A 23,742-nucleotide genomic window follows, 5' to 3' on the forward strand; every position below is an offset into this window, starting at 1 on the left:
CCTGTCTCTAATAAAATACAAAAATGGGCTGGGGATGTGGCTCAGTGGTTGAGTGCCCCTGTGTTTAATCCCTGGTACCTTAAAAAAATAAAATTAAAATTAAAAAAATATAAAAAGGAAGCCAGGCGTGTTGGTGCATGCCTATAATCCCAGCAGCTCAGGAGTCTGACAGGAGGATTGCAAGTTCAAGTCTGGTCTCAGCCATGTCGAGGTGCTAATAAGCAGTGAGACCCTGTCTGTAAATAAAATGCAATAATAGGGCTGGGGATGTGGCTCAGTATTGAGTGCCCCTGAGTAAAATCCCTGGTAAATTTTTTTTTAAATAAATAAAAAGGGGGGCTGGGATATAGTTCAGTTGGTAGAGTGATTGCCCTGCTTGAACAAAGCCCTGGGTTCAATCCTCAGCACCACAAATAAATAGATAGATAGATAGATAGATAAATAGATAGAGAGATAAATGAATAAGTAAATAGGGCTGGGGATGTAATCCAGTGTTGGGGGAAAGACTTAATATAACATTTTGTTTATATGAATTTGTGCTACCAGAAGTGGAAGTGCAGGACTAAAAGGGTAAAAATGTTACATAGGAATTTTCATACAGACCTTTCTCAGTGATGAAATATGCTTAATAAGCATCTTGCACAAAGGACACACACACTCACACTCACACACACACACTCTCTCTGTCTCACACACACACACGGAATGTGTGTGGCCATTCCAGCTGATAAAAGAGCAAAACATAGCAACAAGGCAAAATAGCCATTAAAATTTATCAGCACTGAAAAACACTTAGTATCTTTTGTCAAGACTGGAATGGATTAATAAAAGAAATTTATAGAATCTGCCTCAGTGGAGACCTTGAGTCTGCTGAGGATAATTTAGTGTGGCATTGTCCTGACAGAATGAACTGCTAGGTGGCCTTTTTTGGTTCCTTCCAGTCCCTTGATCCTCTAAATCTGAACAGTCTCTTGAGTAGGAGGGGTAAGGGATTTCCTGAGTAGAAGTGATGCTGCTTTTCAGACACCTGGGGGCAGCACCAACAGAAATCAAGCTGAGTGCTTGGTTTATTGGCAGATGGGTATTTCACCAAGTTGGCTCTGCCCCACTTTGGGTTGAAGGGTAGGTACGCTAGGCTTCTTCTTCTTTTTTGTTTTTAAGAGAGAATTTTTTAATGTTTATTTTTCAGTTTTCAGTGGACACGACATCTTTATTTTTTATTTTTATGTGGTGCTGAGGATCGAACCCAGCGCCCCCGCATGCCAGGCAAGCGTGTTACCGCTTGAGCCACATCCCAGCCCCCACTAGGCTTCTTGAAACCAAACTATTGTCCTTGAAGAGCTCTCCCTGTGGAAGAGAACCAGTGCAGCAGCTTTTCAGATTGCCCTTTGCCCTCCCTGTCTGTAGCACCACACCAGGGCTCTTAACTGCAGTTGACTTGGTATCTGGTTCTCCCACAGGTGGTGGGTGATGTGGACACCAGCCTGCCGAGGACCCTCGATGAGCTTGGCATCCACCTGACCAAGGAAGAGCTGAAGCTGAACATCCGCCCCCTGCTCAGACTGGTCTGCAAAAAGTTCTTTGGCGAGTTCACAGGTAATAGAGAGCTCACCTTCTTGTGTCCTGTCACAGGTCTCACCAGAACTCTTTTTTACCCTGTAGTAGTGGTCCAAGTGCTGAGGCTCTTTAAACAAACCATAGTTTGGGATACAGAAGCTTTCTATTTTTTTCCGAGCTGCTTTCCTTAGTGGATGATAGCAAAACTCCTGACTTGGGAACTTAAAGAAATTAGATCTCCCTAACAGGAGGAGCTTCCAAGTGACAGAAATGAGACAAATTCTGGGTTTGGAATATTTGCTAGGGAATAGTCAGGAAAGCAAACACCTAGGGGAGTGAGATAGTAGGGAGATTTTAGGCTAGGATTCAGGAGACTTGGGTTATAAACCCAGGTTTCCCTTTCCTACAAGGTGCTCTCCTGTGCCTTAGTGACATAGGAGGTCCATAATTGCTGCTCATTTTCCCCTATGAGAATATATAGCAGGAAAAGCACTGGGCTGATTGAAAATAGACCTGAGTTTGTTATTTGGTACTGGGGATTGAACCCAGGGCACTCAACCACTGAGCTACATCTCTAGCCCTTTTTTATATTTTAAGACAGTGTCTTGCTAAGTTGCTTAGGGCCTCGGTAAGTTGCTGAGGCTGGCTTTGAACTTGTGATCTTTCTGCCTCAGCCTTCCAAGTAACTGAGATTACAAAAGTGTGCCACCATGCCTGGTTGAGTGCTTTCTCTTATATGGCTTATTGTTCTGTTAGGAAAATAGTAATTTATTGAATAGAAATATGGAGAGTTTCTCAGTTCAGGAATTATTTGAGCAAGAAGAGATAGGGTGCTTTTCTAGGTCAGTACAAGCTCTCAGTAAATGTTTATAGTCAATAAAAGCATGGATCTCTGTGGCTGTGGATTGCTGTAGAAACTTTAAACTGTTTTGTCAGCTGAGTTCCAAGAAATCTATATCACTAAGACCTGCTTCTTAAACTTCTCTGAATCGGTACAACTCCAAATCTTTCAGCAAAATCCTTCCCTAAAATCATAGTTCCATTCTGTTTGCAACTAAAAGGCTCAGGGGTTACTCCAGTTGAACTGGGCTAATTGGGCTGCACAAAATAATCACACAAGAGACACAAATACCTTTTTCTTTGGGATCGCTGTGATGGCTCCTCTGACCTTAAGGGTCCGCAGGAAGAGAGAGAGCAAGAGCACATGCTGACCCCTTTTATTGAGGAGAAGCTATTCAGATGAGGCAAGGGGTCAGGTTTCAGGAGGCTGAGTCTATCTTCACGATGTCCACTGTCAGCAGGTTGACTGGGTTGACTGACACCTGGGTAGGCCACACTCAAGGGCACAGTAAGAAAAGGAGACACACCAAGGCACTTCCATGGAAGATTCTATTCTAAACAGGGTAAGGGGTTATATTACAAAGGAACAGGTGAACATAGCTTCACCCATGGGGCTATAGCAAGACACACCCATGCATGAGACACCAACCCTCAAACCCAAGAAGGGTGGGGAAAGCTCTGCCACATTTCTGTGACTGAGCGCCTCAGCACCCAGCCGGGGAGTGTGACTCAGTCACGAGTAAGGTTGGTCTCCCATAGTTCCATAGTTTTTAGAACCAAAATCGTACTCCTTGCATTTTCCTCAGTGTCATGAGAAGATCCATAATTGCTGCTCCTTTCCCCCTATTAGAGTATGTAGTCATGGCTTTCTCTTCTCTCTCCACAGGCTTTGTGGACATGTGTGTACAGCACATCCCTTCTCCAAAGGTGGGTGCCAAGCCTAAGATTGAGCACACCTACACAGGTGGTGTAGACTCTGACCTTGGCGAGGCCATGAGCGACTGTGACCCTGATGTAAGTGAACATGGCCCCCAGTTCCCTTCCTGCATAGGCATACTGATTTTTGGTCTTAGGAGTAATGCCCTCTTTCCCATCTTTGCCTCCCACTGAACCCTCCATGAGCAGAGTCAGGTCTGAATTCACAGCCAGATGTTACCAGTACTAGTGAACACTCTCATGCTTTCTGACTCTCAGGGTCTTGTTCAGTAATGTGAGGATAATATGTGAGCAGTTGTTATGACAGTTAAACAAGATTAAGGAAGTATTACAGTTGTGTTTAGCATGGTGCTAAACACACATGGTGCTGTAGTAAAGATTACTGGCAGATAGTAAAGATTCAACAAGTGGTATCTGTCTTGTCAGTCTGGGGTTTAAAAACACCTTTCTAGGGCTAGAGTGTAGCTCCATGCTAGAGCATATGCTTAGCATGGATAGGACCCTGGGTTCAATCCCCAGACACCAAAAAACAGCAACTACCAAAAAAAAAAAATCTCCAGCCATTCCTTAGGCAATGTAGTGTCTCGTCATAAGCTTATGGTTGGTTGAGAATTGTGAGTTACACGTTCAGAGGAAATTTAGGGCAAGTAATTTTGTCAGTATTGCCAATTTGCCATCCCAAACCTGCTTATCTTCCCGTTACCTTAGCCTGTGTCTCCTGTTAACCCTCCAGAGAGGAAGGGTCAGACCATGGTTTGGAACTTTCTTGGGTGATCACCATATCTTCCTTAGGTCTGCGTTCTCCGGAGTTCATGTAGTTACTGCCAAGAGGTGAAGACAGCGGTACTTACCCACAAGATGTATGTAGTTGAAGCTGCCCTGTCTCTTCCTCCAGGGTCCCCTGATGTGTCACACTACTAAAATGTACAGCACAGATGATGGAGTTCAGTTTCATGCATTCGGCCGGGTACTGAGTGGCACCATCCATGCTGGGCAGCCTGTGAAGGTGCTGGGGGAGAACTATACTCTGGAGGATGAGGAAGATTCCCAGATATGCACTGTGGGCCGCCTTTGGATCTCTGTGGCTAGGTACTGCCAACCATAGCCTCCCCGGGCATGTCTTGGCCTCTATCCTGGGACTTCCCCTAAAAGCTGGGAGGAGTAATCCTCCTTGGAAGTACAGTGGCTGCCTGGCTCTTCACAGTGGCGGGAGGGTAGGAGGACCCTCCCTCAGCATAGCTATCACCTTCCAGTTCTTACTACTCAGGGTGGCTAGGGCCAAAGAGCAGCTACTGTTGGAATAATGCCAAAAGCCTTGCCTCTGTTGTTTTTTGTTATTTTTTCATTTCTGGGATTAAACTCAGGGACAGTCTACCACTAAACGACATTCCTAGCCCTATCTATCTATCTACCTACCTACCTACCTATCCATTTATTTGAGACAGAATCTTACTAAGTTGCCAGGGGTGTCACCAAGTTGCTGAGGCTGACCTTGAACTTGGGATCCACCTGTGTCATCCTCCTGAGTTGCTGGGATTAAAAGCATGCACCACTGCCCAATTTACCTCTGCATTTTGAACTTTTATAGGAAGATTTCCATTTTTATTCATCTTAGTTCTCTTCATTTCTTCTGTGATCCTTTAAGTTATAACCTTTCTGTTTCTACCCAAAAGAAATTGTTTCCCAAACTTTATTGCCTGTGCTTTGACGATCCTCAGTCAAATTTACCTCAACCTCTGGCTGCCTATCAGTTTATGATGTAGGCATCTCAATTGGCAGGGAGAACCAAGGCAGTCCTGTTCCCTAATGTGTCTGCTCTGCCTTAACCAGGGTCCCTTTTCCCTCCTCCAAATCTACCAAATTCTCTAGAAGGCAAAAGAAAATCAAAGAACCAAGAAAGGTGAAGTATCTTTCATCTTTTGATATCCCCTTATGTTGGACACCCCAGGCAGTGACTTTTACCGTAAACCTCTGATTGAAATTACATTCTCCTGTTATGTCCTCTTCTGATTCCTTATACTTTTTTTTTTCAAGGCACTCTTTGCATACATGGAATTGTATGATTATATTGTTTGCCTCTCTCCCCTGCAAGAAGTACCTGGTCTGCGTGTCTCTGCTCCTGGCCCAGTGCATTTTTATGCAGTGAATGCTCATCCTAAGTTCCATGACTGCTTATTGGATGTTGTTCCAGGTACCACATTGAAGTGAACCGTGTTCCTGCAGGCAACTGGGTTCTGATTGAAGGTGTTGATCAACCAATCGTGAAGACAGCGACCATAACGGAACCCCGAGGCAATGAGGAGGTAGCATTTCTGAAGAGGCCAGCTAGAATGGCTTAAGCTAGGGGGTCACGAGGAACCAGGGCACATGTGAACAACAAACAGGAACTCCAAGGGGTCTAACTCAGAGTCGTTGCCACTTCCTGGTTACAGGCCCCAGCATGGACTCAGCCTTTTAGTTCTGACCCTGCTGGATTCTCCCTGTACTTAAACTCAAGATGTTAGGAATATTTTGTTCTTTTCCACTTCTTTTTGTTCTGCCAAAATATGTGGGAATGATTAGCCTTTTGGGTTGTCCCCAAGCAGCACAGAGGCTCCTGTTTGGGGAATATCTGACTCTCAGCAAGTCCTCAGCTCTCTCATATGCCTGCCTGCATCTTTTCACCCCATCACTGTGGTGCTGGGGGTGGGATCTGGTCCTCACACACACTAGGCACACTGCTTCCCTGCCCAGCCTACACCTGCACCTTCTGTGCCTTCTCAGACCAGATGCCCTGACTCCTCTGCATTTTGAATCTCAGGCTCAGATTTTCCGGCCCTTGAAGTTCAATACCACATCTGTTATTAAGATTGCTGTGGAGCCAGTCAACCCCTCAGAGCTACCCAAGATGCTCGATGGCCTGCGCAAGGTCAACAAGAGTTATCCGTCCCTCACCACCAAGGTATGTGTGGGGCCTGCTGCTTCTGCTGCTGCCAAGCCCAATTTGCCCTGGCTGCCTGCTCTGCACCACCTTCTACTTCACATTCTCAGGTGTTCCTGAACTGTTGCTTTTGGCAAATGATGACAGGAGCAGTCATGCCTATTAATATTACTTGAGGGCAGGATAAAACCTGTGTATGTAGGTTCCCCCAGTGTCTTTACATAGAAAGAATATATTCCTTATGAATACACTTTGAATTGATTCTTCCAGAAAAGTTATTCGTGTCCTTGAACACTTCTAATCCTGTCAATATACCTTTCTGAGTAACTGGCCAAGCTAAAGGGCTAGTTTGTTGTCCGTGGACATAGGGTAGGGTTTCTCCTAAATGGCTAAGATAGGACTGAAGTCAGTGACTTTACACTCAGTAGCACTGTGCTAAGTGCTCCCACCTTCTCAAGGACCAATAGGTAAGGAAGTATGCCTCACTGAGGTGGTTTTGTTGTTGTTCGGTACCAGGGATTGAACTCGGGGTCACTTGGTCACTGAGACACATCCCCAGCCCTATTTTGTATTTTATTTAGAAACAGGGTCTCACTGAGTTGCTTAGAACCTCACTTTTTGCTGAGGCTGGCTTTGAACTCACAGTCCTCCTATTTTAGCCTTCCAAGCCACTGACTGGGATTACAAGCATGTGCCACTGTGCCTGGCCTTACTGAGGTTTTTTGAAGAGGCTGGAACAGTCACTGTTTCTGATAGTAGGTTGAGGCATCCCCTGTCCAGTACTGGCCTGGATTCTGTTTGCATATGCAGTTGCTCACACAAGAGAGTCCAGGCTGTAACCACCAGGGCTGTTGTGTTTCAGGTGGAAGAGTCTGGCGAGCATGTGATCCTGGGCACTGGAGAGCTCTACCTGGACTGTGTCATGCATGATCTGCGGAAGATGTACTCAGAGATAGACATCAAGGTAAATTAGTGCACCTTTCTTTGGCCCCTGCCTATCCAGCAGCCAGAATCCTTGCTCCAGGCAGATTTCACTGGATGTCCAAGAGAAGAGGGGTGAACTGGAAGATATCCACTTATAGAAAGCACTTTCTGTTGCTTCTCCTTTGTGAAGGCTTTGGAGAACTTTTTTGTCCCCTCACTGGGTTATTCTCAGTGTCAAGGTTCCCAGTCCAGTTATTTTTTGTCTTTTGTTAGAAAAATTATTTCACAATTGTAGTGATGGAGGGCTTGGAGTGGATGGTTTTGAGGTGAGTGGAGGGTGGCTCTTGCAGATTCATTATCACCACTCCTGATGTGGTCCTTTGAACCATGCATCCCTTGGCCTCCATCTCCCAGTTGAGGCACACTTTCTTCAGTGTCCGGTGCTACTTGGGCAGGTACCCTCAGTACCTCTGTTAGACTCATCTGCTGATGTGCATGAGTAAGCATCAGGGAGCAGGTGTTCACCAGGGTCTCTAGCACTGACTGTTGCACCCCCAGGAATTGTTCAGTGACTGACGGTGGGGGGCCAAGCACATGTTGGAAGCTGTCTTGGAAGACTATAATTAAGGCCCTTGTTTTGATCTCCTACTTACTCTTGGCTCAGGAATAAAATACCTTTACTGTCTTCTCAGGCGTTTTAGTGATGGCATGGACAGTGCTTCAGCCTGCATTGTGCCTGTTACCTGTGCTGGTGAAGGAACAGGGGGTTCTCAAAGAGGGAGAGCCAAGGGCACTTCAGAGTTCCCTTAGGTAGAACTTTGTCCTTCCAACAAAAGTAGACTTTGCCTCAGCAATTTATTTTGTTCCCAGGTGGCTGACCCAGTGGTCACATTTTGTGAGACGGTGGTGGAAACATCCTCCCTCAAATGCTTTGCTGAAACACCCAATAAAAAGTAAGCTGGGAGCATAGTGTCCCTGGACTGGCAGCCTGAAGGACACTGTCCCCCTACACTCACCCCAGTTCCACCCCCAGCCTAGCACTGTGGAAGTAGAGACACCCAAGACAGGGAGAGAAGGTGCTTGTGCTTAAGATACCTGTGTTTACCCCAGCCCCTTGTCCCTTATGCTTTTGGACAAGATGCTGTATGAATCCTTTGTCTTAGATATTACCAAGAGGAATTCCATAGTTGCCACTTCTCCTCTGTCATGTGACAAAATAAAAATTTGCCCCAAAATCTAATTGTTGGTTGTTTTAAATTATTATTATTATTCCCTGGTATCCCAAAAATAAATTATTGTTATTTATTTTTTTGCTACTGAGGATGGAACCCAGGGCCTTGCATGTGCTGAGCATGTGCTCTACCACTAAACTACGTTCCCAGCCGTAGCTCCTCTTGTTTAACAAGCTAATAGACTGAAATGAAAGAAGACAAGTCCTTTGTTCCACCCTGCCCCTGAGGCATCCTCTGATGTCACTGCCTCAGCTGTCCGCTTTGTTGCCCTTTCCTTAGGAAAGCCCCACTAGTCCTGTGAGCCCTCCTCATTGCCTTTGTCTTTCTCACCAGGAACAAGATCACCATGATTGCTGAGCCTCTTGAGAAGGGCCTCGCCGAAGACATAGAGAATGAGGTGGTTCAGATAACATGGAACAGGTGGGTGCATGGCTCTGCCTCTAGGGCCGATGCCACAGTTTACCTGCCACACATCATTCTGGGAAGGAGTTATGTGTCCCGCCTTTGCTAATGTTCCGAGCACAGCATGGGCTGAATGGGGTGACTCTTCTCCAGAAAGGGAGGGTCCATGGACCTGAAGCCTTCAACAGAGCCGTCTGATACCTCCATTTTCTCCTTTCCCCAGAAAGAAGCTGGGAGAGTTCTTCCAGACCAAGTATGATTGGGATCTGCTGGCTGCCCGGTCTATCTGGGCTTTTGGCCCTGATGCCACAGGCCCCAACATCCTGGTGGATGATACCTTGCCCTCTGAGGTACTGCAGAACTGATGGGAACCACGTGGCACTCTTTATAGCTCCTGAGTAGAGGAAACTGCAGTGTGTCCTCCTTTTCTCCAAAAATATTTTGAGTTCTCTGGTGAAGGAGAGGGTCTTCTCCTAGCTGTACCTCTCTTCTCCCCCTCTCAACTTTTCGGTTGGTAGGAGGACTGCTGAGGAGCCTTCATGTTTCTCTACAGGTGGACAAGGCTCTTCTTGGCTCAGTGAAGGATAGCATCGTTCAAGGTTTCCAGTGGGGAACCAGGGAGGGGCCCCTGTGTGATGAATGTAAGTCCATAGCGCCTCCCCCATCCATGGGACCCAGCCAGAGAAGCAGCTAGGAATGTACATAGGGTCTGTCCCATGTCCTGGGCCAACTTCCTCCCCTTTCCTTATCCCATTGCCACCACTTGGCACTTCCTAGAAATGAAGTCACTTCTAGACCAACATTGCTTCTCACTCCTGAATAGGAGCTGTCTTTGGGTGTATGTGACAAGAGATATAGTGAAGACTGAGATTGGAGTGGTTTATTGACCCAGATTGGACTTCATGGGACTAAATATGAAATTCCTAGAACTTGATTCTGCTTCCAAACAGAAAGGTTTAATATCTGCAGGGGGGGGGGGGGAACCCACAAATTTGTAGAAAAGCTCTTATGGCCTGAATCAAATGTATACTTAACTGCTGACCTCTTTTACCACACACCTTCTTGATCTGATTAGAACACCCATTCTCAGATAGTGTGTATATAAGGAACTGAATCCAGGGGTGCTGTAGCACTGGCTACATCCTCAGCCCTTTTTTAATTTTTATTTTGAGACAGGATCTCTCTAAGTTGCTCAGGTTGGTCTCAAACTTGGTACTCCTGCCTTGTACTCCTGAGTTGCTGGGTGTCACTGTGCCCAGCTCCAGTGTGATTTTTGTACCACATTTTCTGTGGCTGTGATGTATGTAATGTAGCAAGATTCTGTACTGCTCTGCTATAGCCCTGTGACTAGCCCCAGAACCAAACCTCACAGAGTTGTCCTCATCTCCTTTTTAGTGATTCGGAATGTCAAGTTTAAGATCCTGGATGCGGTGGTTGCCCAGGAGCCTCTGCACCGGGGTGGAGGCCAGATTATCCCCACAGCCAGGAGAGTTGTCTATTCTGCCTTCCTCATGGTAAGAGCAGGGCTGTAGGGAACCATCCTGTTTCCCTGGACAGGGCGATAAGTAGAGGACCAGGCTTTGGGCGCCTGGAGACATTTTATCCAGGGTCTCCCTTCTCAGCCCTCCCCAAGCTGAGCCCTTTCTCCCTGCTCTGTTGCAGGCCACTCCTCGTTTGATGGAGCCTTACTACTTTGTAGAGGTCCAGGCCCCTGCAGACTGTGTATCTGCCGTTTATACTGTCCTGGCCAGGCGCAGGTGAGCAACCGCAGTGTGTCAGGGAGAGTGCTAAGATCAAGAGCAGAACAGGAAATGCCTCAGCTGCTGAGGGGGCAGAGTAGAGCTTAGCCTCAAATCTGTCCACTCCAGACCCAGTCAGCTCACTTTCCAGAAGGAAGTAGAGAGGAATGAGGCAATCTCTGGCTTTATCACAAATTACAACTGAAATTTCTTGGATCCCTACTCAGAGAGCTCCTGGGGGAAGTACTGAAGCAAGTCAACCATGTGAATATCTCTAGGACCCTATCCTGTCTGCTTTTTCTGCTCTCTGTAGAGCATTCTTGGTTATTTTTTCTTTGCTGGGAACTTTGGGCTAGGTTGAATCTGGGAGCAGCAAAAGCCAGATTGCTCCTTGGCTTTTGGCCTCTGTATACGTAAGGATTCAACCTTTGCCTTTCTGTCCCAGGGGGCATGTGACTCAGGATGCACCCATCCCAGGCTCCCCTCTCTACACCATCAAAGCTTTCATTCCAGCCATCGACTCTTTTGGCTTTGAGACTGATCTCCGGACTCATACCCAGGGACAGGCCTTTTCCCTGTCTGTCTTCCACCATTGGCAGGTAAGAAAATGGGGCAAACCAGCCAGCCTGGCTTTCCACCTATACAAGCTGATCCCTATCTAACCTATTTCTCCAACCCCCCAAGTGAGGTGTTTAGTATCCTAGAGAAGAGTCCTGCTTTGGGCTTGAAGCCTCTGGAATCCAAGTCTGCCTAGAACATTAGAAACCCTTTGCCTTTCAGATTGTACCTGGTGATCCTCTGGACAAGAGCATTGTCATCCGCCCCTTGGAGCCACAGCCAGCTCCTCACCTGGCCCGGGAATTCATGATTAAAACCCGTCGTAGGAAGGTACGTGTTCCTCAGGCCCGTTGTAGTCCCTCAACCCCCAGGAGCCTCAGCAGAAGTTTGGTTCCTTTCTTCTTCATGGACCCTTTTCCTGAGGGCCTATAGACTGAGAATAGTTTGCCGCACAGTGTGGAAGGAAGTGATTTGTACATTCCTTAGACAACCAGAACTGGGGCCTTTAGGGAAAAGGGAGCTGGGAGAGGAGTGTCTTCTGGGCTGTGACAGTACCCTAAAGGCACAGCTTCTGAATAGTTATCTACATTCCAGCTCCTGCCAGCCTCCACCTCCAGCCCAGGTCTTGGACAGCCCCTAGCTCAGCCAGTCCCCATATGGAGCTCACTCTTGCACTTGCCCCCATTCTCCACAGGGCCTGAGTGAAGATGTGAGCATCAGCAAGTTCTTCGACGATCCTATGTTGCTGGAGCTCGCCAAACAAGATGTTGTGCTCAATTACCCCATGTGAGTGCAGGTGTTCCTGGCAGTTCCTGGACTTGAAGCTGAGACCTGTGTGACTTGGTCTTCGTGTTGTCAAAGAGTGTCTGAGAATTGCTGTGGCCATGATGAACAACTCTCAAACCTCCAGTCCAGAGTCCCAGTGAAGAAGGGCCATTTGGCCTCCTGATTCTTTCTGTGGCCTCTGCCTGGCTCCATTCCCAAGGAGGAGCTTGGGCCCAGGGAAAGAGAAGAGGATGAGTGTTATTTTGTTTGTTAGTTTGTTTATTTGGAAATTTTTTGTGGTACTGGGAATTAAACTCGGGGGCACTCGACCACTGAGCCATATCCCCGGTCCAATTCTGTATTTTATTTGAGACAGGGTCTCACTGAGTTGTTTACCACCTCGCTAAATTGAACTCGCAATCCTCCAGCTGGGATAACAGGCATGCGCCACCATGCCCGGCCTGGAGGATGAAAGTTTTTAACCCCAAGAGCCACTGTCTTCAGGATTTACATGGAATTTTATTTTTTACAAGTTCAACCTTAGTTGTGTTTTGTAAATGAACAGAAAATTCTGACCTCTGCCTTGGCCTGCTTCTTTCATCCTCCGCACCCCCATCCCGTCTAGTCCTCATGCTTACATTCTGGATATATGTCATCTCCCATGAGGCATCATTGCCTCTGCTCCAGCTGCTGCCTCCTTCCTGCCTGGGTCCCCAGGGAAAGCAGTCTGTGGAGGAACGCCTTTCTCTTACTTCAGTGTTCCCATGAGCCTCAAGGCCCCTTCGTTGCCCCTCCATCCCGTGCCCACTCCATACTGCTTCTGGGCAGACCTGAGGTGGTATGGGAGTTGATGGGATTCTGGGATTTAAGGTCTGCCTACCTTGACCTTAGGAGACCACTGCCCCTTATATGTCTCCCTGTCCCTGGAGTTGGGGACCAAAGCTCCATGATATCCAGCCTTTCTTCTAGGTCCCTTCCTCTGCTCTCTGCTAGTGAAGAAGACACTTGACTTTCCTCAGCACTGGTTTATTAGGCACATACAGAGGCTGAGGAGAGGGTCAGGCCACCCAGCCCCCTCAGGAGCACTACTTCTCCCCAGTGTCCTGTGCCGTCCTCTTGCTGTAATCTCTGTACATCGTGTACACAGCGCCTGTGTGAGGAAGAAGAAGAAATGCCCCTTGTCATCTGAATCCTGTACCCATTCTGTGGCTCCCCCTGGTGTCCCAAAGTTTCCATTCTAGCTGGTCCTTTGAGAGTTCGGCATCCTTGCTTATCAGTCCCAACAGCTGCTCCATGCATCTAACCACACAGCCTGTGGGAACAGCCCGTTCAGCAGTTCACAAAGCACTTTAGTGTGTATTCTGTATCTGTCTGAGATACCTCAGCAATCTGTGAAGTGGGCAAGCTGGGGTGACTAGCTGTGTTACACATCAGAAACAGGCTCAGTGAGGGGATTGGCTTGCTGTCGCAGCAAGTAGCTTCCTGCCTTTTTTAACAAGAAAGGAAGAGATCCAACATGTTCTGCTGCATGACATTTCTCATTTCTAGGGCAACCTCATGAAGCAGGCTGCACACCATCCCACAGGCCCAGGGCAGGAGACTGAACAGGGAACCCTGACAATGTCTCAGTTCAGAAGCCTCTTCAAGGGTTTGATGTGCGTCCTATGGGAAGTCAAGGGCCTTTTGATTGTGAGAACTCAGACTTTTACCTCAGCCAATTTGCACTTCTCCTGTGACCTGCCCCCCACCCCAAGCTGCTTACCTAGCATGATTGCACCCACAGCACAGGCCTGTGCTGCCACTCGGGTGTGAATCAGATGTATGGACATCTTGGTGGAACCACGAGCTTTCAGCCGATAAATTCTGTATGCTGCCACCAGCAGGCAGCCTCCCAAGCCTGTGGGCAGAGAATGTGACCAACCCCTGGCCTTGGCCTTCAAGCTCAATTGTCCTCTGATGAGACAGCCTCTAGACAGGCTGGGAGGCTAGATAAATGGCTGCTTTTGTGCAGTTTGAGAGGGGAGCGGGTAGCATTAGGTTGAGCTGATTCCCCTTGATGGCATTTTTAAAGTGGCTGTATCCCTTTCCCATATACAAATAGCCCATCCCCATGACCATGCTACCTTGGTGCTGGGGCCCCGTCTCTAACCACAGCTGGCTCCCACATCCTGGTACAGCTGTTTTTCTGCTCTCCCAGGGACTTAAAGGAATCCCTGAGGGATCCCAAATTATAATTCTGACCCTCCCCATCCTGAGGCTGGTGTTGGTGCCCCAAGTTTCCCTTTGTCCCATGCATTCAGTTCCTGTCCACTTCCACCCATCCAGACTCCCTTGTCTCATTGTGAGGGTTTGTTCCTGGTGCAGTGCATAGGACCACTTAATTTCTCTAACCTCTGCCTCATTCTTTTTTTTTGTGTGTGTGTGTGTGGTGGTGGTGGTGGTGGTGGTCCTGGGGATTGAACCCAGGGCCTCATTCTTGCTAACCAAGCACTGTACCACTGAACTAAATCCCCAACCTCTCATTCTCCTTTGGAAAGACCAGAAGTCACTATCTCTTTGAGAGAAGTTCCCCCTTCATGTCCCCATTCTTTTCCCTACTCACCTATGGGTACCAATGGAGAGTCCCTGGTCTTCCTTAGGAACTTCTCAGACACGCTGTCCTCGCCCTCAGGTGGCACCCACCAGCCTTTGTTAGCAGACATGATCCTGGACCCAGTTGTTAACAGCCAGGGGTCTTAGACTTCAGCCCAGACCTAGGAGGTACCCCACAGTAAGAATTCTGGTTCTCAGTCTGGAGTGGAAAGGAGTTGGTTACCCGCTAGCATCCTCTCACCATGCTAAGCACAGTCTCCTCTTGAAAAGATGTCCCTCCTGGGTATCCTGTCTCAGGTGTTTGGGCCACTAGCAGCCACTTCCTCCATGTCCTTCCTAATGTCTGCCTCTTCCTCCCAACATCTGCTTCTTCCCCAACTCATTCTGACTTTACTGTTTTCTCTGCCACCCCCCTTCCCTCCATTTGCATCACTGGGTAAGATCCTTGGGCCAAGAAAAACAACTGGAAAAATCCAGAGAGACTGAGAGGAACAGTCCTTGAATCTTGGGGGCCTCCACTGGTCCTGGTTTTGTGACAGTTACTCCTGAGGGAGCTAAAGAGTAGGATCTGGCCCTAGGGAGCCAGAATCATCCCAGTTACAGTACTGAATACTAAATCACCAGAGGCAGAGGTTCAAACGATGGGACATTGATTTATGTATAATTTAGCATATATTTTGCACATTAATACTAAAACAAATTCCGGTCTCTGAGCTGCTCTTCAAACCACTACCTCCATTTCTAGGGAGAAAACTCCTACTGTTCTAACTTGCCAACCCCTGTAAATATCTGCCCTGCTCACAAACTAGATGTAGTCCTGGTCCTCACAGCGGGATTTCTGCCAGTGGGATGCCTTCTTAAGTCCAACCATAAGACCAATTCTCCCTACTTGAGTCAACTTCTCTTCCTAGTTGCCCCTTCTCTTCTCCTGGAGAAGAAATGACCAGTGGCCCCACAGATCTCAGCATGCTGGTGCTTACCCTAGGAGATGGTAGAAAGTGGAGCGTGAGCCAGGGCTCAGCATCTGCTGTTTTGAACCATCCAAGAGCAGATGTCGGAGCTATCACTTTGGGGTCAGGGAAGCAGTGACTTGAGCTTTATGCAGACTTTGAAGTCGGGGAAGAGATGGGTGGAGAAAGGACAGAGCATGGGTCTTAACCCCCCATCTGCTGAGCTGCAGACACTGGAAAAGCATGTTGGACTGTAGTGACACCCCCTCCTCCACAAAAAAAAAAAAAAAAAAAAAAATCTTAACTAAGCTTCTCCAGAAATTTTCACCATAATTGGTTTTAAGACTATAAGCAGGGCCAGGATTGTGGCTCAATGATAGAGCGCTTGCCTAGCATGTGTGAGACACTGGGTTCAATCCCTGGCACCACATAAAAATAAATAAATAAATAAAGGTATTGTGTCCATCTACAACTAAAAATGATTTTTTAAAGACTGAAGCAAGGGGTTGGGTTGTGGCTCAGAGGTAGAGCACTTGCCCAGCATGCGTGAGGCACTGGATTTGATCCTCAGCACCACATAAAAATAAAAAATAAAGATATTGTATCCACCAATAACTTAAAAAATAAATATTTTTTTAAAAGACTATAAGCAAAAGAGTCTCTCAAAAAAAAAAAAAAAAGTTCAATGTAGTTAAACTTCCTATTTTCCTGTTGCTCTACTTTACTTGGCCATTGGCTGGGAAGAAATCAGCACTCCAGGTGCTGAACACCCCTTTACTTGTTTTTCACAAACATGTATCCAGTATAGTAGTTTGTAGAAGTGTGTTTGCAAATGTAAAATGTAATAAAAAGGACAAAACCTTTAAACAAGGCCTCTGGCCTTGAGCTGGGGCTTCACAGAGATGTCTACATTTCTAAGATAAGTTACCAATTGGGCTCCCTGGTAACAGGCTGGCATGGGGAGGAAAGAAAGGGGAGAAGAAGCTCTCCCCTTCTCAGGTGTTGTCCTTGAAGGGTTAACTTGCCCAAATCAAGTAGAAGAAAAATCTGCTTTTATGTGAACTTCTAGAAACTGTGAACTTCTGAGCCCCTCCCCTTATTTGCTGGGTATAAAATTCTGAAACTACCTGCAGGGGTTCAGGGGATTAATTGATTACAGCAAAAGCTGTGCCCTCTGAACCTGGCTGCAGCCAAATAAAACTATTTCCTGATGTCTTGGGTGTCCTGCCTCCTCTGTTCCTTCAATAGGACCAAATGGAGAGGATCCTTTAACTGATGTGATCTGGTTCTCAGATGGTGGGATGAGACGTGGTGGTGATATGGAGAACTGAAATGAAGATAAAGAAGCAAAGTTGGCCAGAGATCCTAGGTTTTCCACTAAGGTACTGGGATTTGAATCCACAAGTGCTTTATAACTGAGTCATACTCCTGTCCTTTTTATTTTGGGGAATAGGGCCTCACCAAATTGACAAGGCTAGCCTCAAACTTGTGATTCTCCTGTCTCAGCCTCCCAAATCACTGGAATTATAACAGGTGTATGCCACCATGCTCAGCTGCTTTCAATACGCTTATAGACTATATGGAATATAAGTAAAATACCTATTTGTGAGAAACTGACTCTCTGGTCTTGGTGTTGGTCCTCTCAGGAATGTTTTGTGGACTAAGGAGATTTGTCTGGGGGTTTGAAACAATTGGGACTTCATGTCTCTAAAGCCCTTTGTGCTGCCTGTAGAGTTCTCAGGTTCAGAGATGACAGTGACGGGCATTATTGCTATTGTGTATTAAGACACTTATGTTTCAGACTTCTCACAGAGGAAGGAACTGAGTTTCATAGAAACCAAATGATTTATCCAAGGTGCACACCTAATGTTGGTATTATAATCTGAACCCAGGTCTGGCTGCCTCAAATTTTCTTGTCCTAACTGCAATACTAACCAGAGAGGACCAAACTGAAACCCTCTGGATTGATATTGAGGTTTAGGCATGCAAATCAATTGCAATACCCTTCACTGGAGAGGGAAAAGCACTTGCTATGCAAATTGGGAAAGATGAGGATACACCTTGGAGGGTCTCACTCCATCCCAGGCCTTTGTTCTTTCTCTAGATTACTTTTAGCCCTGTGTGTGTCCCAAAGGGGCCTTTTCAGCACTGGAAATTTGTCCAGCAGCTGATGTTCCTCTTCTCTCTAACACTCACTGTTCTATGAAGAGACTCAGGGTTATAGCAACTCCCCAGAGCCTTCACATATCCCCGAGTGTCCATGGGAACTCTCTTCCCTGTCTTTCACACACACACACCCAGCGCTGCCTCTTGAACTTTCAAGATATGGATGGTACATATTCTTGCTCATCTAGGCAGGATGAGGGGGATAAAAATGTCTGCATAAGATGACAGGAATCGGGAGTAACTTCAAGTTCTTTGAAAAACAGGGGCCAACCTATGGAAAGCCAAGTTCTGCTTTTCCCTGTTGACTTTATAATGATGCTTCCACAGCATAATTTCAGCCCAGAGCTGAGAAAATGGTAACAGTTGCTGTATTCACTGTATTTACTGAACATCTTCTATAGGCCAAGCGGTGTGCTAATTACTTTATGTAGATAACCCCCCATCACGTCCACTCCCTGCAACAGGTCCTGGAGATTGAACCCATTCCCATGCCCCCATACTGGCCTTTAATTTGTGATCCTCCTGCCTCAGCCTCCCTAGTTGCTGGGATTATAGGCATGCACCACCATGCCCAGCTTCCGCCCAGCAATTTTTTTTTTTAATTTCAAATATACAAAGTATTTTTATTTCAAAAAAACTTCTGAGAACATACAGTAACTAAAACTTCAAGGAACAAATTTCTGTAGAGTCCTGCTTTAGTAAACAGATAAGATAAAATTATGATAGCATGATTCTTGTTAACATGCCAAGTCTTTAATAATTGTTTCCGTTTCATCATTTCTACATTAGTAATTTGCTTAGTAAACCTCTTTCCCTTCCAAATCAGGGCACGTTAATAGAAATTTTGATGTGGAGGGGTTGAAATTAACGATGTAGACAGAATTGGTGTATAGTCCAAAGTCAGATATGGAATCAATTAGCCCATAACTGTAATGATTTGATCATGCCACTGGACCTCTGAGTCTATGCACTCGCCTGAGAAATGCGGGTAGCATCTGCCATAGGATTACTTCAAGGGTTAAATAGAATGGTTGTTAGAACTCCTCTGTTCACTGTCTGTTCCTCTTCCTCCAGAAGGAACAAGTGACAGGGAATGGGTAGCAGGCTGGAACACAATAGATTGGGAAAAATCTCAAATTTTCCCAAATCTCAAATTCAGCACATCCTTTTTCATCCTGCCCTACCCAACATTGTCGGCACCTTCAAACATGTTCTCTCTGTTGTGTTGAAGGGGCAAGGATGGGGGAGGTAGGGCTGAGTCTCCAAGCTCTGGCCACAATCTAAGGCACAGCTGTGCTATATATAGCCCAAGGGAGCTGAGTGGGCAGATGGGGGTGGGGAAGGGACGTGTAGCTTTTGCCTTGAGGGAATGAAAGCCATGAGTGAGGGGATGATGGAGAATGAACTTGACAAGGAACAGAGGATGCTCCCTGTTGGGACTGGAATGGGAAGGAATAGGGCTGAAAGGCTGGGGGAACACAGGGGAGAAAATGTGGAGCTATATAGTAGAATCTGGGGATTTGAGAAGAAAGAGGGGGTAACAGGACCAGGCAGGGGATGTGGAAGTTTCCAGACAATGTGGCTAAATTGAAGTAGTCTCTAGGAGGTACTTGGGATGGGGAGGGTATAACACCCTCTCTCCTTTTAAAATCAAGCACTGGGGCTGGGGCTGGAGCTCAGTGGCAGAGCACTTGCCTGGCATGTGTGAAGCCCTGGGTTCGATCTTCAGCACCACATAAAAATAAATAAATAAAATAAAGGCCTGCTGTCCATCTACAACCATATAAAAAAAGGAATTTAAAAAAAAGCACTGAAGTTCAAGGACCTTGTAATATTTGTTCAAGGACAGCCTCAAGAGCCACAAGCCTGGTGCCACTAAAGTGTCCTGGGTACCCATTAATCTTTCTGTTCACAGATTTTAAGAGGTCATGGATACAACTGGGCTTGGTGGTCCATACTTGTAGTCCCAGCTACTCAGGAGGCTGAGGAATTTGAGACCAGTCTCAGCAACTTAGTGAGACTGTCTCAAAAAAAAAAGAGGGGGCATGGATAATAGTGAATGAAAGACTGAACCTGGCTGTAGTGATGGTGACATAAGAGGATCCTATCTTGTGAGGAATAATTCTGAGATGCAGAAGACCTAGTAATTGAAAGGTCTTCCTGTTGAGGGCTTTTTTTTGGGGGGTGGGGTGGGTACTGGGGATTGAACTCAGGGGCACTCAGTCTCTGAGCCACATCCCCAGCCCTATTTTGTATTTTATTTAGAGACAGGGTCTCACTGAGTTGCTTAGCGCCTCACTTTTGCTGAGGCTGCCTTTGAACTCGTGATCCTCCTGCCTTAGCCTCCCTAGCTGCTGGGATTACAGGCATGCATGCATCCAGAATGTTGAGGGCTTTTGAATTCACAAATTATCCAGCTTTCTCTAAAACAGCCTCTAGGAAGGACTAATATCATGAGAACCTGCAGGGTTTGGGGACTTTACATATTTTATTTGACCCTTACAGCTGCTGTAACAGGTAAATCTTGTTATTCCCATTTCACAGTTGAAGAAACCAAAAGTCAGATCACAGAGCAAGTGAATGGGCTGAGCCTTCCAACCAACAATGATAACCACTGTCAACCATTTCAAAATGGAAAATTAACATATAGCAATTTATAATGTGATTTTTATATATGTTTCGATATCTTTTTTTTTTTTCAGAAGTTTATTAAAGGACAGCAGAAAAGACTTCTCCCGGAAGAAGAAGGGGACCCAAGAGGTGGAATCCCTGTTTCGATATCTTGTTCTCACAACCATCTTTTTAAAAATGAGCAAAAAAGTATGCAAACAGCTGGACAGAGTGAATTTTTTTTTTTTTTGGTACTGAAGATTTTTTTTTGGTACTTTATTATTTTAATTTTTAAATATTTCATGTATTTATTTTTATGGGGTGCTAAAAATTGAACCCAGTGCCTCACACATCCTAGGCAAGCTCTCGGCCACTGAGCTAAAAGCCCCAGCCCCTTTTTTTATTTGGAGATAGGGTCTCACTAAGCTTGCTAAGTTGCTGAAACTGGCCTTGAACTTGTGATCCTCCTGCCTCAGCCTCCCTAGTCATTGGGATTATAGGCCTATGCCACAGCATCTGGCTAGAGTGAACTTTTGAACCCAGGGTTTCCAGACAATTCAGGGTCTACACACTTGCCTCCCATTGCCTCTTACCAAGGAAAGTTCAGTCAAAGCCAGCACATTGTGTTCTGAGCTTGCCCAGAAGTCCTCGTCAGGTGGAGAAGACCAGGGCAGAAATCCTTAAGTCTCCCCCACCCCTAGCTCCAACACACACTACACCTAACCTTCACTCTCCCAATAAAGTTGACCTTAATTCAAAATCCAGCACTAATACACAATAAACTGCTAACAGGGTTCTAGAGACACCTGGTAGGGGTTCATCTTGCTGTTCCTTTTATACTATTTGAATTACCTATTCAAAAAAGGTTTTTTTTTTTTTGGTGTGGGGGTGGTACTGGGAATTGAACCCAGGAGCACTTAACCATGGAGCCACATCCCCAGCCCCTTTATGTATTTTATTAGAGACAGGATCTTGCTGAGTTGCTTAGGGCCTAACTAAGTTGCTGAGGCTGGCTTTGAACTCGTGATCTTCCAGAGCAGCTGGGATTACAGTTGAGAACTACCATGCCTGGCTTAAAAAATTTTGACGACCAAAAAAAAATCTGCTTCAGCTAACTTCCAGCAAAGACAGGAAGAAAGAGCATGTGTCCCACAGGTTAACCGAAACTGCTAGGGATTAGAGGGGAGGGAGAGAGGTTTGTGCTATTAATACCATGCTCCCAAGGAAAAAAAAAGAAAAAGAAAAACTTCCTCACAATTCTTTCTTCCTATCCAGACAGGCGACTCCTTGTTGCCAACAGGCAGTGTTCCCAAATCCTACCTCTCTGGGCCTTGGCCCCCATCCTCCAAGACAGAGGAATCAAATCTGAGTTTACTAGCCAAGTAGGGACCCTGAAAAATGTGTAATGGAAACAGTGACACACTGCAGGCTTCAAGTTGACCTTACTGTTCCCAAACCACAGAGCCGCAGGGTGACTCAAATTGGGTTTTGATCCTTCCCTCCCTGGGCCCCATGTGGATAAAAGGTGATGTGGTTCTCACAGCACTAGGCTCAGCCACTCCCTGCCAGAGGCTGGAATCCAGACTCATTTCCCAGTTTGAAACTTGGGGCTTCTCCCCCATTCCTTCCAGCAACCTTTTTTGTTCTAGGAATGGCAAGCCTTCATTCATTCATTCAGCTCATACTTCCTAAGCACCTACTACACACCAGCCTGTGTTCTAGAATCTGGGACTCAGCACTCCTACTCAGGGAGCTCACATTCTAGCAGAGCCCCTGGTGTGCTCCAGACCCTGAGGAATACCTGCGCCTAAGAGCCTCCAGCCTTGGTGTTTTTGTTTTTGTTTTTTGGTACCAGGGATTGAACCAGGAGTGCTGCACCACTGAGCCACATCCTCAGCCCTTTTTATGTTTTATTTTGAGACAGGATCTTTCTTAAGTTGCTAAGGACCTCACTAAGTTGCTGAGGCTGGCTTTGAACTTGTGGTCCTCCTGCCTTAACCTCCTGAGTTGCTGGGATTTCAGGTGGGTGCCATCACAGTTAGCTTAAATGTTTTTATGGAAGTATTCATATGCTCAGAGTCAAGTGCAGTGGTGCATGCTTGTAATCCCAGCAACTTGGGAGGCTCAGTGATTTGGCAAGACCTTTATCTGAAAATAAAAAGGGCTGGGAATCTTAGTAGTAGAGCCTCTCTGGTTCAGTTCCCATCACCAGGAACAAAAAAGCTACAGAAAACTGTATTATCAAAAGTATATGGGGGGCTGGGGATGTGGCTCAAGCGGTAGCACGCTCGCCTGACATGCATGTGGCCCAGGTTCGATCCTCAGCATCACATACAAACAAAGATGTTGTGTCCGCCGAAAAACTAAAAAATAAATATTTTTTAAAAAAATTCTCTCTCTCTCTCTCAAAAAAAAAGTATATGGGCTGATGGTAGAATGCTTGTCTCGAATGCATGAGGCCCTGGGTTCAATTCCCAGCACCATACACACACACACAAAAAAAGTATACAGTTAAGGGTGAGGGTATAGCTCAGTTGTGGCTAGGCACTGGGTTTGAGCTCTAGCATCTCAAACAAAACAAAACAAAAAAACATAGTCTACAGTACAAAGTACCAACTGAGTATACCTGTGTATTTAGCATCCAGATCAAGCACAGAACAGTTCCAGCATCTCAAAAGCCTCCTCATCCTTCCCTCCAGTTAACTATCCTGCCAATTAGGTAACTACTTTCCTTACTTCTTAGCAGCACAGATAAGGTTTTGCCTGTTTTTGTTTTGTTTTGTGTTTTTGGTACTGGGGATTGAATCCAGGGGTGCTCAACCACTAGGCTACATTCCCAGCCCTTTTTAAAATTTTTTGAGACAGGGTCTTGCTAAGTTGCTTAGGGTCCAATAAATTGCCAAGGGTGAGGGTGGGTTTGAACTTGCTGCAGTCCTCCTGCCTCGGCCTCACAAGATGATGAGATTACAGGCCTGCACCACTGCACCTGCCTAGTGTGTGTGTGTGTGTGTGTGTGTGTGTGTACTGGGGATTGAACCCAGGGGCACTCAACCACTGAGCCACATCCCCAGCCCTTTTTATATTTTATTTAGAGAGAGGGTCTCATTGAATTGCTTAGGGCCTCAATAAGTCGCTGAGGCTGGCTTTGAACTTGCAATCTTCCTGCCTCAGCATCCTGAACTACTGGGATTACAGGTGTGCGACACTGTGCCCAGCTTTTTAATTTTTTTTTTTTTGGTAGTTGTAGATGGGCAGCATGCCTTTATTTTATTTGTTTATTTTTGTGTGGTGCTAAGGATCAAACCCAGTGCCTCACATGAGCTAGGCAAGCACTCTGCCACTGAGCTACAATCCCAGCCCAGAAACTTTTGTGAGATCCATTTCTCTAGTGTATAATTACAGATTTTCATTGTTGCACAATACACCATTATGTGATTATAACATATTTATCTACCCATTCTGTGGTTCATGGGCATTTTGAGTAGTTCCCAGTTTTTTGGCTATTGCAAATAGTGCTATGAATACTCTAGGACAAGTATTTTGGTACACGT

The 23,742-nt window shown here is 46.2% G+C and overlaps 2 protein-coding genes across 6 annotated transcripts in view; one reads left to right on the forward strand and one right to left on the reverse strand.

The window, feature by feature from the left end:
- Positions 1 to 12,448, forward strand: part of Eftud2 (elongation factor Tu GTP binding domain containing 2) — a 40,133-nt gene extending 27,685 nt beyond the window's left edge. For both annotated transcript variants that reach the window (XM_027947089.2, XM_027947090.2), the window contains exons 14-28: positions 1,461 to 1,596; positions 3,284 to 3,411; positions 4,229 to 4,422; positions 5,525 to 5,636; positions 6,134 to 6,274; positions 7,116 to 7,217; positions 8,048 to 8,130; positions 8,743 to 8,829; positions 9,035 to 9,161; positions 9,365 to 9,452; positions 10,207 to 10,325; positions 10,474 to 10,568; positions 10,996 to 11,149; positions 11,331 to 11,438; positions 11,803 to 12,448. In XM_027947089.2, coding sequence (XP_027802890.1) covers positions 1,461 to 1,596; positions 3,284 to 3,411; positions 4,229 to 4,422; positions 5,525 to 5,636; positions 6,134 to 6,274; positions 7,116 to 7,217; positions 8,048 to 8,130; positions 8,743 to 8,829; positions 9,035 to 9,161; positions 9,365 to 9,452; positions 10,207 to 10,325; positions 10,474 to 10,568; positions 10,996 to 11,149; positions 11,331 to 11,438; positions 11,803 to 11,898 — 1,770 coding nt within the window. In that variant the 3' untranslated portion in view covers positions 11,899 to 12,448. The remainder of the gene's footprint in view (positions 1 to 1,460; positions 1,597 to 3,283; positions 3,412 to 4,228; positions 4,423 to 5,524; positions 5,637 to 6,133; positions 6,275 to 7,115; positions 7,218 to 8,047; positions 8,131 to 8,742; positions 8,830 to 9,034; positions 9,162 to 9,364; positions 9,453 to 10,206; positions 10,326 to 10,473; positions 10,569 to 10,995; positions 11,150 to 11,330; positions 11,439 to 11,802) is intronic.
- A 23-nt stretch (positions 12,449 to 12,471) lies between these two features.
- Higd1b (HIG1 hypoxia inducible domain family member 1B) lies at positions 12,472 to 15,696 on the reverse strand. Of its 4 annotated transcripts, XR_011705096.1 has the most exons (5): positions 15,446 to 15,691; positions 14,476 to 14,626; positions 13,636 to 13,770; positions 12,754 to 13,023; positions 12,472 to 12,600 (listed from the first exon to the last, which is right to left on the reverse strand). XR_011705096.1 is itself a non-coding variant. In XM_071603674.1 (4 exons), exons 2-4 carry the CDS (start codon positions 14,573 to 14,575, stop codon positions 12,959 to 12,961), a joined length of 300 nt encoding a protein of 99 aa, XP_071459775.1. In that variant the 5' UTR covers positions 14,576 to 14,664; positions 15,446 to 15,696; the 3' UTR covers positions 12,472 to 12,958. The 4 variants fall into 4 exon arrangements, 3 of the variants coding, with proteins under 3 accessions (XP_071459775.1, XP_071459773.1, XP_071459774.1); XM_071603674.1 differs by having other exon boundaries at positions 12,472 to 13,023; positions 14,476 to 14,664; positions 15,446 to 15,696; XM_071603672.1 differs by having other exon boundaries at positions 12,472 to 13,023.
- Positions 15,697 to 23,742: the final 8,046 nt, after the last annotated feature.

The sequence above is a fragment of the Marmota flaviventris genome, chromosome 17 (assembly GCF_047511675.1).
Source record: "Marmota flaviventris isolate mMarFla1 chromosome 17, mMarFla1.hap1, whole genome shotgun sequence".
Lineage (NCBI taxonomy): Eukaryota > Metazoa > Chordata > Mammalia > Rodentia > Sciuridae > Marmota > Marmota flaviventris.

Bases quoted from the DNA above. Each gene is read 5' to 3' on its own strand.
- Higd1b (XM_071603674.1), bottom strand. From the start codon at position 14,575: ATGTCTGCTAACAAAGGCTGGTGGGTGCCACCTGAGGGCGAGGACAGC. The intron at 13,771-14,475 runs GTGAGTAGGGAA...CTCTGCCCACAG, and splicing joins CTCTCCATTGGTACCCATAG to GCTTGGGAGGCTGCCTGCTG. The intron at 13,024-13,635 runs GTAAGCAGCTTG...TTCCTCACACAG, and splicing joins TGTGGGTGCAATCATGCTAG to GCGCTGTGTACACGATGTAC.